Here is a 19,145-nt window from a genome sequence, read left to right on the forward strand (position 1 = left end):
CATTAGAATCATACAGCCAGGTTTGTACAGTCTAGACAGGATGTGTCAGGTCAAGAGGATAAAGCACTTGTCTAATAAACAGGCTTAATGAATTGATGAAAAGAGTATTTATAAATGTTGAACAGCATGAAAAATCTGCACCAAATAAGGACGATGAACAGGCATGAGCAGTAAATAATTATTACAATATACTAACAAATGCAAAAAGGATGGTGGTTACTATAATTAAAGCAGTAACCAATATTTTTAAATTAACAACGGATCACAAGACTATTTGTGAAAGGGGTCGCGATGAATCGTGATATTATGTTTTGTGATATTGTATTGATTCTCAAAATCATTGATGCTATGATGCTGGATGTTACAGAGACTGTGATAAATGCAAATGCAGGTCCCACTGTTCTGATTGCATAAAAAAAGTAAACTTTTTTTTACTCAGATTCATGCATATGGTGGTGTGTTCTTTATACTATGACAGTTTTCCTAAAATTAGATTTCAGATTTTAAAAAATCGCAATAGATCACCTTGCTTACAGTATCGCAATATATTGAATGGTAACCCCTGTATCGTGATACGTATCGTATTGCCAGATTCTTGCCAACACAGCCCTACAAATCTGCAGTTCCCCTCAGCTCTACGGAGCTTTATTGTTTTGGGATTTATCTTTTTGTTGTGGACTCCTTTTTTTGAATAAACACATAGCTACCATGGGCTAAAAGTGTGAGTGTAAACAGTGTCACTGTCAATCAATGTCCCTTTAGAGTAATGGTGCATGATGCGTGAGGAGTGACCACATGACGTTAATTAAAAGTGCTGTGAGCATAACACCGGGTTGAACTCAATACACACAGGACCTCAAACCACAGGAAAAGCAGACGGGGGAGGGGGGAGGGGGGGAGCGCGGACCAGACCCATTTCCTCTCTCACAGTGTGGATGCTTTCAGCGGCATTGACTGGACAAATAAGCGCTCCCGTCCTTAATGCAGTTAATGGAATGTCACGCTGGTCACAGATACTGTAGGCTTTGTTCAGGCGAGTTGTAGGTGTCATATGATGGCAATCATACTGTGTAACTTGATTTGAAATATAACACATTTCACCCGGCAATGCTCTTCAGTATGCTCATTCAGAAAATACATTTACATTTTTAATGTGCTGCATGAATAAAAAAGATGTTCAGGGCAAATGCACACATTCAGTGAAAATGGTTTGCTCCATTTTTTTCCATTCACTTTACACCTTGAAGAGCCAGGGCTCAGCATCATCACTCCTCATGCTAGTGACTCATTGCCGGCATGATGACATTCACAGCTCTCGTAGTTGTGCGCCAACTTGTGCCCCTTTAATGATGGCTGAACAACATTAATATGAGATGCTATGAGACAAACATGCACTGTATGTCGCTTTTTTTTTTCCTATTCCACCATTTCACTGTCGGCGAGCTGAAACAGCCATAGAGATGCACGATGTACAGAAATAACATATCACCATGGTTACAAAAGCATAACGCTGTGGTTCCACATCCACAAGAAGACAGACCGTATGAATTGAAATGTTTGCAGCAGGCTCAAAATGCTGTTTTATGTTTTCACATCACAGGTTTTTCTCTCTACTTCTTCCCAATGTTGACCTTCTCTATTTCCTGAATTATTCAATGTCTATTTTCTGGTCGCTGCTCCTTCACTCAGCCTTCTGCTGTAGCCAACCTACATACACCCACTCAAGGGCATGTTGTGATGTGCCAATGAATCTACATTATCTCTCCTTACCCCACCCCCCCACCCCTTTCTCTTGCAGGTAGCTGAGCTTGAGTCATTGAAAGAAAAGAGAGAATGGGTAAAGAATGAGAAATGAGACCACCAACCTTCACAATGTATGTCACTCCTGGACCTGAGATCTTCTCGCTCGAGTGTAGCCATCCTCTGGGGGGTTTGCTCACCAGTCCACCACCTCCACCTCCACCTCCACCTGGATGCCAGTCGTCTCCGCCGGGCTGGTGCTCGTCCAGCCTGCTCTTCTTGCTCATGCTGACGGCTGGCTCCAGCTGTGAGCAGGGGGTTGAATGGGAGGCCGAGCTGCACAGAGAGCCGCCCACACCAGAGGCTGCTGCTGCTGCTGCTGCTGTCGCCGCGCTGGGGCTCGGGCCACTGGAGCTGCCTGAGCCCGATCCCCCACCCCCCTGCAGCTTAGACACAGCCAGGTCCTTGACAGCCGAGGGCAGACCCTTGATGCCCAGCAAGCTGCCTGAGTTGCTGAATTTCAGGCTTGACACCTTGTTGATGAGGGTACAGAGGGTGGTGCCTCCATCTTCCAGGTGGTCAGAGCCGTGGCCGGTGGGGGTGCTGGAAGCAGTGGTGGCGGAGGAGGGCTGGACCTCGTTCGGGGGTGTGTAAGATGTCTCGGCTGCAGACTGGGGGGTGGCCGAGACCTTGGGGTTCATGGACAGGCCGTGGAGAAGCTCATCGACGGACGTTACTGACTCATTCCTGAAGCGGTTGTATTTGGTACGGTGAAGCATACCCTTCTCTCTCTTGCTCTCTCCCCTCTCTCCACCAACCGACACGCACAGCCTGCCTCTTTCACAAGTGTGCTGGCAGACGTGGCTGAGCCGTGCTGATTACCCTCTCCTGTAACATAGCAGCGGCGGTACAGGCAGCAAACGCCTTTTAGCAATCACAGGCCACCTGACTGTAATTTTCTCTATTGAGGTTACAGTGGTGGTTGTGTTGAGCTGCTGCTGCTGCTGCTGCTGCTGCTGCTGCTGCTGCTGCTGTCGCCAAAGTCCAATCTGCTCTCAGTAAAATCCAGAGCTGCAATCCAATCCGTCAGAGAGAAATATACAGACACAATCCATGGAAACACAGCACTGAGGCAGAGGAAGAGGAGGATGGAGAGGTCTCTAAAAGGCTGCCAGTGTTGTGGTGCAGCTTGTTTGGTTTCCAGCGGTGATGCTGCTGCTGATTTCTAGCCTCAAAAATCCAAAAAGTAAAGCAAACAAGAGAAAGGTCTATGTTGTCGATGATCACGGATACTGCGAGGGAAGAGCAAATACTCTCTACTGACTGCTGCCTGCCTGCCTGCCGGCTCAGAGCTAAAGCATGACTCACTGATCTGAGAAAACCTTCTCAACAAAAGGCTTGCTGAACACTGCAAATCACTTCCTGTCGGAGGGAGAAAAAAAAAAAAAAAAACTCCCACTTACAGCACACTAGAACCAATCAATTTTTAAATTCCCCAGTCTGATGTTTATTCTCTGTAATTATTTCCTTCTCATTTGTTTTTCTGAGAAAAGGAAATTAAGAATGAGAGGTGGCTTGATTATTTAACTCAGCAACATAATTATTGAGAATATTCTGCTTGAATTCACGTTATACACAATTAATATCTTATTAAATGGATAAAAGTTGTGATAAAAGGATGATTCACACGATAAACTAATCACATAAATGATAATAAATGAAATGAAAAACCAGCAGCCATTTCATTGACAGCTTCAATCCTGCCAAATTAACAAAAATCTTTGATTCAAGAATAAAATCTCTATCTAAATGTTTTATAAAGATGTAATTTTCCTAAATATACTGTGAATCACTGAAAGCAACAATACAGTCAAATTTTAGCATGACCGGAAATACGCAACATCATTAATATATTGTCCATGTTAATTTATAATAGCTGCAGAATATGGGCAGACATCACTCCTGGTTCTCAGTTATGTACTTTAAAAACCTATGACGACTTAATACACTTGTTGTTTCTGCACAGAATATGAATAACCAGGCATTAACGCAAAAAATGAATAAAGCTATTTTTCCCATTAAAATGTTGTGAGACCATTCGTCTAATGTGCAGATCAGTATTCTGCAACAAAGGATTAAAAAAAATCAAGTTCACAACAAGGAAGCAGCTTGTCTACAATACCCAGCAATTGGTCCAGGTTGAATTACATGAATGACACAACTAAAAAAAAAAAAGAACAGTATGAACGACACGTTTCTCAGGCAGATGAGTCAATGAAACAACCGAAAGGATGACAGAAAAAAGCCCAAGAGTCTCCTTAAAACGAGCAGCAATGAAGCATCTTTGTCTCCCCGGTAGCGGAAAGCACACAGCCAGACACCATTCATGTAAAATGTCCTCAGGAGCATCTAGCAAAGCCGAAAGACTGACACTCATTCATAAGCAGCTTCCGCTCTCACTCTGCTGCAGATTTCGCACTGCAGTCCCTCCCAACATCTCTCTTTCCTGCCTGGCATATATAGAAAAAAAAAAAAAGACAGCACGTCTGCCTTCTCTCCTCAGAAAAAAAAAAGGCAAACACAAAAGCAGGGAAGAACAGGCAGGCGGTCACAAATGAAAAGAGGAGGCAAGAAGACAAAGGAGGATACGAGCGGAGGACAAAAAGCATGCAATATTTAGTCTTTTATGTGAATGAAATAGCAGGCTGGCATACCAATGTTTCTGTGAATGGAAGCAAGGCCTTTCTGCCTCTGCAAGGCAATCCCTTGGGATGGCATGGTCTTATCCAATGAGGAGCCGGCTGGATGACTCATTCAGGGGAGGTTTGCAGAATAGTGGAAGAGACCATTCCAGACGCAGGTGTCCATTCTGTTTTCTCTCGACTGTCCTTTAAAAACGACACGTACATCATCCCATATGACATGTGTGCACGATTTAATAAGCTAATGTTCTGTTAACAAAATAACACACAAGAAAAATATCCAGAAAAGAAATTAGAAGTAAAAATGCCACCCCCGTGATTTTGATTGTCACCATTATCAGCTTTTTTTTCCCTCCACATTCATGTGAACAGTTACCACCTACACATTTAATTAGCAATTTACTGTTTATATGTACCAGGGCAGATAGTACAAATGTACTAGAACAACAAATGTATTTTGGGTTCAAAAATATATTTAGATATTTAGACTCTTTTGAAAATACATAATTAGCATCCAATTTGATTTCATTATTAGAATGACAACCTGTATGCTAATATTTTATATGTTTTTGTTGATCATTTTAATAATATATCATCAACGTACATACAGTACATCAAGTCCTTTGCAATTGTATTACCCTCTGAGACAGTGATTATTGGGCCTACTCCTGTTTTCTTTTTTTTTTATCTTGTATCAGCTGATACACTGATTAAGCGTATTTGTCATCTACTTGTATTTTATATTAGTCTTACTTTGCTAGACTAGAAGAAGAAATTAAAATTACTTGAACAAGGAAAGATTACACTTTCTTCCTATTAACTTTAATATATGCCACAAACTGGCTTTCAACATTGTTAAACCAAAAATAATGCATGATTGTATGATAAGATGTGATCAGTGCAAGTTGAGTCAGTACTATATGGAAGCTCAGGGATGTCAACATTAAAATTAGGGATGCATCGATACCACTTTTTTAGTGGTACTGGTACTTATATTTGGGTACTTGTCGAGTACTGATAAGAGTACTATCATTAATTAAGTAATATCATTACAGTTCTGACTCTGAAAATATTTTATTTTCATCGGATGTTCCTCACATTCTGACTGTAAAAAATTAAATATACTATGCACTACATACTCAATAGGTGTACAGTACTATCGTTCAACATGCTTTTGTGTGAATAAACAGTAGTATGTATTTTTTTGGACGCACTGAGCAGTAATTTATGTCTTCACTTCCTGAGAGCCTCCTGGTTGAAGACGTGTAACCATAGTAGCCTGTGCCAACCTCATATGACGAAAACGACGGTTTGTGAGAATCAAAGTCTGAATTAATTCAAACTATATATTACAACTAGCAAAGTGGAATCTTATATTTACAGTTAAATTGAAGCGTTATTGATGTTGCAGAGCTGTCTGTCAACGTCCGTAATGACGTCATTACTGCCACATTGCATTGTGGGATATTTATGCTGCCATAGTGTCCAGTGTTGCATACTGAAATATTTCATCAGAAATAGTATGCAATTCGCATACTATTGGTTTCATACTAAGGTTTCGGACACACTAAAAAAATCTCATACTGATTTAGCGTACTAAATAGCATGTCAATGTGGAATTTCGGACGCGAACCAGGGCTAAATTCTCCTCCATAGCTTTAGCCTCACACTTTTAGCATGACTTGTTTTAAAGCAACAAACCAACTCACGGAGCAAACACTTATTAGCTACAGCTGATACATTCTGCCGACGACCATTTCTCAGTAGTCAAAATCGATGACCGTCAACTAGAAATAAGAAGCCTGCTTTTGTCTACCTCATTGTTTCAAATCCTGAGTGGTACATTTGAGTGACAAGACTGAAACACTCAACAGACATAGCAACAGCAACTAAGCGGGGTGGGGCTCATAGAAGTGTCAGGATGAACCCTGCTGACATTTACTCTAGCGCCAACAGCAGGTCAACATTTTTGTCTTTTAGTGAAATACCTCAACAATAATCAGATGGATTCCCATGACATTTTTCCAATTTTTTGGTTTATGACCAAATACCTGCAAAACTAATGACATTCCCAGCAGCCTCAGCTTTACTTTCTGTTTAGTGCTAATTAGCAAATGTTAGCAAATGAACATGGTAAATGATACTTGCTAAACATCAGCATGTTAGCATTGTCAGTGTGAGTATGTTATCATTTAGCCCTTTAGAGCTGCTAGAATGGCTGCAGACTCTAAAGGCCGTTACAAACAGCGGTCGTTTTTTTTTTGTGCGATTAATTTGCATGTCAATAATATTCGCCAATTTAATTTTATGCATGTGTGACCGTGCCCTAATAAATTCCCACAGAACGCAATTTCTTTTCTGGAACGAGGTTGATTTTCTGACCTTTCACACCCCGCATAAAGGCATCAACCAATCACGTTGTGCAGAACGGGTCGAGTTGCGTCTATATGTACGAAACAACAACACGGAGGCCTCGTAGTCGGAACCAAGATGACAAACTTTATTACTCCTTTCAACCTTGACAAAGGCAGCGCAGACCAGATCCACTCCTTCCGTTCTTATCTTTCACAATAAAAGCCCTAGATATATAATATTCGCAGGCGAGTATTTTGCATTTTCGTATTGTTTTTCGTCACGCCCCCCCGTGCGTTAAGGCATTTAGTCTTAATTAGTTTATTGCACTATTATCTCAGTGTGGAGTTGAGAAAAGTCTGCTTAATAGCCCTGAAGAAGGGTGCAGACCTATGGCTGAATTGGACCGCGTAGCCTTTCTTCAGAGGACTGTGTAGACGTGGGGACAGAGGTGCAAAATAAAGCTCTACTCACGCATGGTGATGTTCTGTTAGCAGGTGTCTAGAGATCCTGAGGCACTGAAGGCCCACCCACCGCTTCCCTGCTACTGTGGAGAGAAACACAAGGGGGCTCAGTTGAAAAGAAAAGGCGGGAATATCTAGAATATCTGCTGTCATTGGGGTGTTTCCTATGCAGTCAGCCACAGCGTGGAGCTTCCTGTAGTGTATGATGGGGTCCATCTGTGGACAGGTCACAGAGCGTCTAATAAATAATAAATGTGATGGCACAAACATAAACACGATTATCCTCTTCCAATGAGATGCTTGTAACATCTTAACAACCCACAGGTAAAGCTTTCAAAATAAGAGTACACTGACAACATAAATGTGTATGTGTCTTCCGCTTATTTCATAAAATATGCATATTGAATAAGAACATTTACAAAATATACAGTATAAGTCATCCAGATAATCACCCAAAGTTCATATCATTTAATAGATGAATGTAAGAATGACAACTTATTCCATTAATATAATTTTTCCATTTCATTTTTCAGACATACATTAAGAGTGAATGAGAAAGGAGAGACAGAGGAAAAGAGCATCCATTGGCAAGGAAAGCAGCAGACACTTCTCGACTTGACTACTGTTGCCAGGTTACCAAAAACATTAAAAAAAGCCAGAGTTATTTTCAGACTAGCTAGAAGCAAAATAACCAATGTTACAGAAAGGGCAGACACAGGCAACTGGTAAAATGTGACCATTTTTTTGTTATTATTAAAACAAAAAATGCATTATTCACCGACAGCAATGAAACACTTCAGATATTTGGCTCATGATTTAAAGCATCTCGCATCAGTAGGCGAGATTGGAGCAAATATGATTACAAAAAATGGTTTTATAAAACGGTCGCTATATCGTGACAGTAGTAGAGAAACAGGCAACCTGAAAAAAATCATGTTCCTCTGTGTCCTCCTGTGCTCCTAACGGCATCTGCAAGATTTAACAGACCGGAGGAAAACAAGCATCAAGAGCTGATCTGAGGTCTGCTGTCCATCTACCGTCTATGAGAGCCGGCTGTCAATCACTCGCGGACTCCGACCAAAGGGTCAAACTAGGCAGCGCTGATCAAATATGAATCAATATTCTGTTACTGTAATGCCTATTTCTCTCCTCAAATGTTTTCAAAATCATCTTGTAGTGTACGGTTTAGCTGTAAAATGAGAAAGTTTGTGACACCGCCGCCATTGTGAAATCTAGTGGAGAAACACCAAGTTCTGGTCCCATGACCGGAGCACAGACAATACGCTCTCTCTCTGAAATGACCTGTGATTGGTCAAAGTCTCCCGTCACGGGTAGATTTTTTAAAGCCTGAAAACAGAGCCATGAGGAGGAGCAGAAGTCTAGTTATCTCTCAGAACACTTGAATTACAATATGCTGAAAGGTTATTATGGTATTTTTGTCAATGATGCCAAAAACATTCTGCCTACTGCCACTTTAATTTTGTAGTGTTTGAGAAGACTTTTTAACATTTGCAATAAAACATGAACATACTTTATTTATTCTTTTGATACATTTTTATGTTGCCTATATTTGAACAGAATTTGCAATAAATTAGGGTATTGCAACCTAATTTGAAACACTGCTTTTGCAATGCTTTTATTTATATATATATATTCCTTAATTATTTTATTTATTTGTCTTTATTTTTTACTTTATATACCGGTATATATATATAAAAATATATTTCACTTTTCCATTTTCCAGTTTTGTTTGTTTTTTATAAAAAAAATTCTGCATGATAGTATTAGAAACGGGAACAAGAATGCAGAAACAATTTTATTTTATTTAAAAAAAAAAAATTCTTCTTCTACTCTCTCTCTCTCTCTCTCTTTTTTTCTCTCTCTCTCTCTCTCTCTCTATATACATACATATATATATATGTATACATATATATATATACATATATATATGTATACATATATATATTCAATACACGGATGTATTGAATACTCAATTCTGATTGGTCAATCACGGCATTCTGCGGTCTGTAATTTCTGTATAACAGTCCGTTGCTATGTATAGCAGACCGTTGCTATGGGCGCAGCTCTGATGTTGGACTCTGGCGGACTGTTTTTGTGTCAAAATACTGATTTCTTCAGTAAGTAGCCGTGTAATAAGCGAGATAATGTACAGCTAGCGGGTCATTGTTGTGAAATAAACCCCGACAGGGCGATGCCGCTCTCATAGCTACACCCTTACATATTTCACTTTTCCATTTTACACTTCCTATTTTTTTTTTGGGGTTGTCTTACCCATGTGCCATCTGGGGTGGGTGAAGAGAAAAGGGGATATTTTAAAGAATAGAGGGGCAAATAAGAGCCCTTTGTCGGGCAGAAATACGTACATAATATACGTGGACAAAAAAAAAAAGAATAATATGTTTGTATACTCTTCCATGTCCAGTATTACATATGTATGTAAATGTTGATGACTTGAAAATTAAAATTTGATCACAAAAAAAGACTGCATAAACAATAATACAAATTTAAAATCTTCCTCTTAAAATAAGACTGAATAAAATAAAACTGCAAATTCTTAACATTAAATGCAAGCTCAATTTTGTTGACATATTAGTGGGAGAAAAAAACAACATATATGTCCATTGCACCCATTTGCTGCCACTCCTTTGCTTTATTGCTGGTGTTCCAACACAGTCATCTACTTGTTTTACTGTGGGTTACATCCCACTACCACTTTTATTACAACTTATGCAATGGTGGCAACAAATAGTTGCCCCCATATGTATTCAGTCTATTCATAATATATGGGCCAGGGACACCTCTATATTTGATGGAAATATAAATAAAAGTTACACAACATTTGGTTAGCATTGTGTTCACACTGAATGGAAGCCGAGTGTCCTTTTCTTGCCCTACATCCATGACCTAATATGAGCCTGTTTGTGACCACATTTCAATAACATTACTGACTGTGGTTATACAAGTGTGTAATGTTTCTTAAAAGCTCAATGAGACTAAAATAAAATGAATAGCAAATGGAAACATTATTGATAGCCTACTTCAAGAGAGCAGAGTGATGTAAGAATTTCCTGTGTGGACAATGGGTAGCCTTGAGAGCTCATTTTCATAATCATGTCTGGGGCATCATTTGAGCTTTCTGTGAATGGTTCATTACAAAAGCGACAGGAGCAGCGGAAGTGCAAGAGGTTCATATATGTAGAAGTGCACGTTCATGTGCATGTGTCTGTAGCCCTATAGTAACATTATACAGTATACGCCATTCATCCAATACTTTACTGTAAATCAACTGATCAAATACTGATTATAGAAAAATGAAATACACTCTGGTTCATGGGAATGAATATTCTAAATTTGAATATGTATTTAAACAGTAAAAAACAGATATTGGAATATGAAAATTAAAGATAGGTTCGACAATGTTGGAAAGGTAGCATAATTTGAAAGTAGCATCGCCTCAGGAGCTCCGTCTAAACCCACCCCTCCACACCTCCTTCCAAGGCAACACCCCCCCCCCCACCCCCCTCACACACACACACACACACACACACACAAACATGCACGTGCACAGCCGCATCCTAACTACTTCACAGACACAGAGCGGAGAGAGGACCTCAACTCAACAAGGCTACCTCATGACCAGTGACCACGACAGTGCTACTGCAGGGCTGACTTTTCTCTTCCATTCTCCAGTAAACTTGTGGCGGTAACGCGCTGTTCAGGCTGGTGCACGCCAAGGGTAGAGTATGAGCAGGGAGGCAGGGAGGCAGGGAGGCATCTGATTGGTTCTTTCCAAGCGGGCCGCAAGGCAGTGATTGGTAGGATTACAGGATTTTTTTACAGGATTACAGCAGCTACAGATGGAGGCTCTGCGTTACGTTACGAAATGAGGAGATTTCGTATAGATACCTCCTCGTTGCAACTTCACTACGTCCATTGCAGGCTTTCAAAGCGGGCGACAGGAATAAAAAGAAACAGTTTTGCATCGCTCATTGCCAGTTAGAACACAGTGTCATGGACATAATGCGCAAAAATAGATATTCGAAGAGTTCAAACCTATATTGTTTTTTTTTTACAATAAATACACAATTTTGACAGCCCTAAAAAACACCAGGGTCAGACTTCACTGTTAAGCAAGGTAGGCAACCTGGTATGGGGCCGCCAACTAAAAGGGCCCAAAACAGTTGTAGAATTATTATGATGTTTAGATATGAAAATCAATGGATTATGTCACTATTCTAACTCAGTGTACCCAGAAATAACTTACAAAAGGCCCAAAGCACTTAAAAAAATATGTAACTCAACTGTGGGCTATACTACGCACTGTGCAAGGTGTATTGAAGGAGGCTGAGACATAGGCCTCACAGGGCAGAAGGAAGAGGCTGCAGCTTTAGCCCCGGAGCCCGTATATACATACGTACATAGTACCTATTATGTCCTGATATCAAGTTTTTCGTCTTGACAATGCATATCGTCACGTTTTTATATCGCAATATTTCGTGGCACGATATTTCGTCACACCCCTAATTTCCAAATATTAGTATAGTATATTAGTATAAACATATTAGTAGATTGCTTTGACATAAGTACTGCAGTTATAAAGTAGGAGCATGGATTTAATGAGTGGAGGTATTTTTGCCGGTGGTAAAGTTATATTTTAATATGGCAAAAACTTACCCAAATTGAGTTGCAATGGCAGAGTGGTGCTGTTCCTGTAGGCTATCTGCTCCTGCTCGTTGACTCCAGGGAAGTGAAGAAACGTTTGTTTGTAACTTTATCCAGCATCCATGTAGTGTTAGTAGGGTATCTAGCATCTATGTAGTGTTAGTAGGGTATCTAGCATCTATGTAGCGTTAGTAGGGTATCTAGCATCTATGTAGTGTTAGTAGGGTATCTAGCATCTATGTAGCGTTAGTAGGGTATCTAGCGCTCTATGTAGCGTTAGTAGGGTATCTAGCATCTATGTAGTGTTAGTAGGGTATCTAGCATCTATGTAGCGTTAGTAGGGTATCTAGCGCTCTATGTAGCGTTAGTAGGGTATCTAGCATCTATGTAGTGTTAGTAGGGTATCTAGCATCTATGTAGCGTTAGTAGGGTATCTAGCATCTATGTAGTGTTAGTAGGGTATCTAGCATCTATGTAGCGTTAGTAGGGTATCTAGCATCTATGTAGTGTTAGTAGGGTATCTAGCATCAATGTAGTGTTAGTAGGGTATCTAGCATCTATGTAGCGTTAGTAGGGTATCTAGCATCAATGTAGCGTTAGTAGGGTATCTAGCATCTATCTAGCGTTAGTAGGGCATCTAGCATCTATGTAGTGTTAGTAGGGTATCTAGCATCAATGTAGCGTTAGTAGGGTATCTAGCATCTATCTAGCGTTAGTAGGGTATCTAGCATCTATGTAGTGTTAGTAGGGTATCTAGCATCAATGTAGCGTTAGTAGGGTATCTAGCATCTATCTAGCGTTAGTAGGGTATCTAGCATCTATGTAGTGTTAGTAGGGTATCTAGCATCTATGTAGTGTTAGTAGGGTATCTAGCATCTATGTAGTGTTAGTAGGGTATCTAGCATCAATGTAGCGTTAGTAGGGTATCTAGCATCTATCTAGCGTTAGTAGGGTATCTAGCATCTATGTAGTGTTAGTAGGGTATCTAGCATCTATGTAGTGTTAGTAGGGTATCTAGCATCTATGTAGTGTTAGTAGGGTATCTAGCATCTATGTAGCGTTAATAGGGTATCTAGCATCTATGTAGCGTTAGTAGGGTATCTAGCATCTATGTAGCGTTAGTAGGGTATCTAGCATCTATGTAGTGTTAGTAGGGTATCTAGCATCTATGTAGTGTTAGTAGGGTATCTAGCATCTATGTAGCGTTAGCGTTAGCAGGCTATATCCAGTATCCATGTAACATTAGCATTAGCAGGGTATAGCCAGCATTCTTGTGGCGTTAACAGGGTATAGCTAGTATTCTTGTTGCACTAGCAGGGTATAGCTAGTATTCTTGTTGCATTAGCAGGGTATAGCTAGTATTCTTGTAGCATTAGCAGGGTATAGCTAGTATTCTTGTTGCGTTAACAGGGTATAGCTAGCATTCTTGTTGCACTAGCAGGGTATAGCTAGTATTCTTGTTGCACTAGCAGGGTATAGCTAGTATTCTTGTAGCATTAGCAGGGTATAGCTAGTATTCTTGTTGCGTTAACAGGGTATAGCTAGTATTCTTGTTGCACTAGCAGGGTATAGCTAGTATTCTTGTTGCATTAGCAGGGTATAGCTAGTATTCTTGTAGCATTAGCAGGGTATAGCTAGCATTCTTGTTGCACTAGCAGGGTATAGCTAGTATTCTTGTTGCACTAGCAGGGTATAGCTAGTATTCTTGTAGCATTAGCAGGGTATAGCTAGTATTCTTGTTGCGTTAACAGGGTATAGCTAGTATTCTTGTTGCACTAGCAGGGTATAGCTAGTATTCTTGTAGCGTTAACAGGGTATAGCTAGTATTCTTGTAGCGTTAGCAGGGTATAGCTAGTATTCTTGTTGCGTTAACAGGGTATAGCTAGTATTCTTGTAGCGTTAGCAGGGTATAGCTAGTATTCTTGTTGAACTAGCAGGGTATAGCTAGTATTCTTGTAGCTGTAGCAGGCTATAGCTATCATTCTTGTTGCATTAGCAGGGTATAGCTAGTATTCTTGTTGCATTAGCAAGGTATAGCTAGTATTCTTGTTGCATTAGCAGGGTATAGCTAGTATTCTTGTAGCGTTAGCAGGGTATAGCTAGTATTTTTGTTGCATTAGCAGGGTATAGCTAGTATTGTTGTTGCATTAGCAGGGTATAGCTAGTATTGTTGTTGAATTAGCAGGGTATAGCTAGTATTCTTGTTGCATTAGCAGGGTATAGCTAGTATTCTTGTAGCGTTAGCAGGGTATAGCTAGTATTATTGTAGCGTTAGCAGGGTAGGCTATAGCTATCATTCTTGTTGCGTTAGCAGGGTATAGCTAGTATTCTTGTTGCATTAGCAGGGTATAGCTAGTATTCTTGTTGCATTAGCAAGGTATAGCTAGTATTCTTGTTGCATTAGCAGGGTATAGCTAGTATTCTTGTAGCGTTAGCAGGGTATAGCTAGTATTGTTGTTGCATTAGCAGGGTATAGCTAGTATTGTTGTTGCATTAGCAGGGTATAGCTAGTATTCTTGTTGCATTAGCAGGGTATAGCTAGTATTCTTGTTGCACTAGCAGGGTATAGCCAGTATTCTTGTTGCGTTAGTAGGGTAGAGCTAGTATTCTTGTTGCATTAGCAGGGTATAGCTAGTATTCTTGTTGCATTAGCAGGGTATAGCCAGTATTCTTGTTGCGTTAGCAGGGTATAGCTGGTATTGTTGTTGCATTAGCAGGGTATAGCTAGTATTCTTGTTGTATTAGCAGGGTATAGCTAGTATTGTTGTTGCATTAGCAGGGTATAGCTAGTATTCTTGTTGCACTAGCAGGGTATAGCCAGTATTCTTGTTGCGTTAGCAGGGTATAGCTAGTATTCTTATTGCATTAGTAGGGTATAGCTAGTATTCTTGTTGCGTTAGCAGGGTATAGCTGGTATTGTTGTTGCATTAGCAGGGTATAGCTAGTATTCTTGTTGTATTAGCAGGGTATAGCTAGTATTGTTGTTGCATTAGCAGGGTATAGCTAGTATTCTTGTTGCATTAGCAGGGTATAGCTAGTATTCTTGTTGCACTAGCAGGGTATAGCCAGTATTCTTGTTGCGTTAGCAGGGTATAGCTAGTATTCTTGTTGCATTAGCAGGGTATAGCTAGTATTCTTGTTGCATTAGCAGGGTATAGCTAGTATTCTTGTTGCATTAGCAGGGTATAGCCAGTATTCTTGTTGCGTTAGCAGGGTATAGCTGGTATTGTTGTTGCATTAGCAGGGTATAGCTAGTATTCTTGTTGCATTAGCAGGGTATAGCTAGCATTCTTGTTGCATTAGCAGGGTATAGCTAGTATTCTTGTTGCATTAGCAGGGTATAGCTAGTATTCTTGTTGCGTTAGCAGGGTATAGCTAGTATTCTTGTTGCATTAGCAGGGTATAGCTAGTATTCTTGTTGCATTAGCAGGGTATAGCTAGTATTCTTGTTGCATTAGCAGGGTATAGCTAGCATTCTTGTTGCGTTAGCAGGGTATAGCTAGTATTCTTGTTGCATTAGCAGGGTATAGCTAGTATTCTTGTTGCGTTAGCAGGGTATAGCTAGTATTCTTGTTGCATTAGCAGGGCATAGCTAGTATTCTTGTTGCATTAGCAGGGTATAGCTAGTATTCTTGTTGCGTTAGCAGGGTATAGCTAGTATTCTTGTTGCATTAGCAGGGTATAGCTAGTATTCTTGTTGCATTAGCAGGGTATACCTAGTATTCTTGTTGCGTTAGCAGGGTATAGCCAGTATTCTTGTTGCGTTAGCAGGGTATAGCTGGTATTGTTGTTGCATTAGCAGGGTATAGCTAGTATTCTTGTTGCGTTAGCAGGGTATAGCTAGTATTCTTATTGCATTAGTAGGGTATAGCTAGTATTCTTGTTGCGTTAGCAGGGTATAGCTGGTATTGTTGTTGCATTAGCAGGGTATAGCTAGTATTCTTGTTGTATTAGCAGGGTATAGCTAGTATTGTTGTTGCATTAGCAGGGTATAGCTAGTATTCTTGTTGCATTAGCAGGGTATAGCTAGTATTCTTGTTGCACTAGCAGGGTATAGCCAGTATTCTTGTTGCGTTAGCAGGGTATAGCTAGTATTCTTATTGCATTAGCAGGGTATAGCTAGTATTCTTGTTGCATTAGCAGGGTATAGCTAGCATTCTTGTTGCATTAGCAGGGTATAGCCAGTATTCTTGTTGCGTTAGCAGGGTATAGCTGGTATTGTTGTTGCATTAGCAGGGTATAGCTAGTATTCTTGTTGCATTAGCAGGGTATAGCTAGCATTCTTGTTGCATTAGCAGGGTATAGCTAGTATTCTTGTTGCATTAGCAGGGTATAGCCAGTATTCTTGTTGCGTTAGCAGGGTATAGCTAGTATTCTTGTTGCATTAGCAGGGTATAGCTAGTATTCTTGTTGCATTAGCAGGGTATAGCTAGTATTCTTGTTGCATTAGCAGGGTATAGCTAGTATTCTTGTTGCGTTAGCAGGGTATAGCTAGTATTCTTGTTGCATTAGCAGGGTATAGCTAGTATTCTTGTTGCGTTAGCAGGGTATAGCTAGTATTCTTGTTGCATTAGCAGGGCATAGCTAGTATTCTTGTTGCATTAGCAGGGTATAGCTAGTATTCTTGTTGCGTTAGCAGGGTATAGCTAGTATTCTTGTTGCATTAGCAGGGTATAGCTAGTATTCTTGTTGCATTAGCAGGGTATACCTAGTATTCTTGTTGCGTTAGCAGGGTATAGATAGTATTCTTGTTGCATTAGCAGGGTATAGCTAGTATTCTTGTAGCGTTAGCAGGGTATAGCTAGTATTGTTGTTGCATTAGCAGGGTATAGCTAGTATTGTTGTTGCATTAGCAGGGTATAGCTAGTATTCTTGTTGCATTAGCAGGGTATAGCTAGTATTCTTGTTGCACTAGCAGGGTATAGCCAGTATTCTTGTTGCGTTAGTAGGGTAGAGCTAGTATTCTTGTTGCATTAGCAGGGTATAGCTAGTATTCTTGTTGCATTAGCAGGGTATAGCCAGTATTCTTGTTGCGTTAGCAGGGTATAGCTGGTATTGTTGTTGCATTAGCAGGGTATAGCTAGTATTCTTGTTGCATTAGCAGGGTATAGCTAGTATTGTTGTTGCATTAGCAGGGTATAGCTAGTATTCTTGTTGCACTAGCAGGGTATAGCCAGTATTCTTGTTGCGTTAGCAGGGTATAGCTAGTATTCTTATTGCATTAGTAGGGTATAGCTAGTATTCTTGTTGCGTTAGCAGGGTATAGCTGGTATTGTTGTTGCATTAGCAGGGTATAGCTAGTATTCTTGTTGCATTAGCAGGGTATAGCTAGTATTGTTGTTGCATTAGCAGGGTATAGCTAGTATTCTTGTTGCATTAGCAGGGTATAGCTAGTATTCTTGTTGCACTAGCAGGGTATAGCCAGTATTCTTGTTGCGTTAGCAGGGTATAGCTAGTATTCTTATTGCATTAGCAGGGTATAGCTAGTATTCTTGTTGCATTAGCAGGGTATAGCTAGTATTCTTGTTGCATTAGCAGGGTATAGCCAGTATTCTTGTTGCGTTAGCAGGGTATAGCTGGTATTGTTGTTGCATTAGCAGGGTATAGCTAGTATTCTTGTTGCATTAGCAGGGTATAGCTAGCATTCTTGTTGCATTAGCAGGGTATAGCTAGTATTCTTGTTGCATTAGCAGGGTATAGCCAGTATTCTTGTTGCGTTAGCAGGGTATAGCTAGTATTCTTGTTGCATTAGCAGGGTATAGCTAGTATTCTTGTTGCATTAGCAGGGTATAGCTAGTATTCTTGTTGCATTAGCAGGGTATAGCTAGCATTCTTGTTGCGTTAGCAGGGTATAGCTAGTATTCTTGTTGCATTAGCAGGGTATAGCTAGTATTCTTGTTGCGTTAGCAGGGTATAGCTAGTATTCTTGTTGCATTAGCAGGGCATAGCTAGTATTCTTGTTGCATTAGCAGGGTATAGCTAGTATTCTGCTGCGTTAGCAGGGTATAGCTAGTATTCTTGTTGCATTAGCAGGGTATAGCTAGTATTCTTGTTGCATTAGCAGGGTATACCTAGTATTCTTGTTGCGTTAGCAGGGTATAGCCAGTATTCTTGTTGCGTTAGCAGGGTATAGCTGGTATTGTTGTTGCATTAGCAGGGTATAGCTAGTATTCTTGTTGCGTTAGCAGGGTATAGCTAGTATTCTTGTTGCATTAGCAGGGTATAGCTAGTATTCTTGTTGCGTTAGCAGGGTATAGCTGGTATTGTTGTTGCATTAGCAGGGTATAGCTAGTATTCTTGTTGTATTAGCAGGGTATAGCTAGTATTGTTGTTGCATTAGCAGGGTATAGCTAGTATTCTTGTTGCATTAGCAGGGTATAGCTAGTATTCTTGTTGCACTAGCAGGGTATAGCCAGTATTCTTGTTGCGTTAGCAGGGTATAGCTAGTATTCTTATTGCATTAGCAGGGTATAGCTAGTATTCTTGTTGCATTAGCAGGGTATAGCCAGTATTCTTGTTGCGTTAGCAGGGTATAGCTGGTATTGTTGTTGCATTAGCAGGGTATAGCTAGTATTCTTGTTGCATTAGCAGGGTATAGCTAGCATTCTTGTTGCATTAGCAGGGTATAGCTAGTATTCTTGTTGCATTAGCAGGGTATAGCTAGCATTCTTGTTGCGTTAGCAGGGTATAGCTAGTATTCTTGTTGCGTTAGCAGGGTATAGCTAGTATTCTTGTTGCATTAGCAGGGCATAGCTAGTATTCTTGTTGCATTAGCAGGGTATAGCTAGTATTCTTGTTGCATTAGCAGGGTATAGCTAGTATTCTTGTTGCATTAGCAGGGTATAGCTAGTATTCTTGTTGCATTAGCAGGGCATAGCTAGTATTCTTGTTGCATTAGCAGGGCATAGCTAGTATTCTTGTTGCATTAGCAGGGTATAGCTAGTATTCTTGTTGCATTAGCAGGGTATAGCTAGTATTCTTGTTGCGTTAGCAGGGTATAGCTAGTATTCTTGTTGCATTAGCAGGGCATAGCCAGTATTCTTGTTGCATTAGCAGGGCATAGCTAGTATTCTTGTTGCATTAGCAGGGTATAGCTAGTATTCTTGTTGCGTTAGCAGGGTATACCTAGTATTCTTGTTGCGTTAGCAGGGTATAGATAGTATTCTTGTTGCATTAGCAGGGTATAGCCAGCATGCAGCAGGAA

At 40.3% G+C, this 19,145-nt stretch overlaps 1 protein-coding gene across 2 annotated transcripts in view; it reads right to left on the bottom strand.

Annotated features, from left to right (window-relative positions):
* Window positions 1-7,353, bottom strand: part of shc3 (SHC (Src homology 2 domain containing) transforming protein 3) — a 28,955-nt gene extending 21,602 nt beyond the window's left edge. The window contains exons 1-2 of one of the 2 annotated variants that reach the window (XM_037752072.1): window positions 7,269-7,353; window positions 1,866-4,623 (exon numbers count right to left, since the gene is read on the bottom strand). In XM_037752072.1, the coding sequence (XP_037608000.1) occupies window positions 1,866-2,519 (654 nt within the window). In that variant the 5' untranslated portion in view covers window positions 2,520-4,623; window positions 7,269-7,353. Of the gene's footprint in view, window positions 1-1,865; window positions 4,741-7,268 lie in introns of those variants that run through there. The other variant, XM_037752073.1, reaches the window with a different exon arrangement.
* Window positions 7,354-19,145: the final 11,792 nt, after the last annotated feature.

This window comes from Sebastes umbrosus, chromosome 19, assembly GCF_015220745.1.
Source record: "Sebastes umbrosus isolate fSebUmb1 chromosome 19, fSebUmb1.pri, whole genome shotgun sequence".
Classification (NCBI taxonomy): Eukaryota; Metazoa; Chordata; class Actinopteri; order Perciformes; family Sebastidae; genus Sebastes; species Sebastes umbrosus.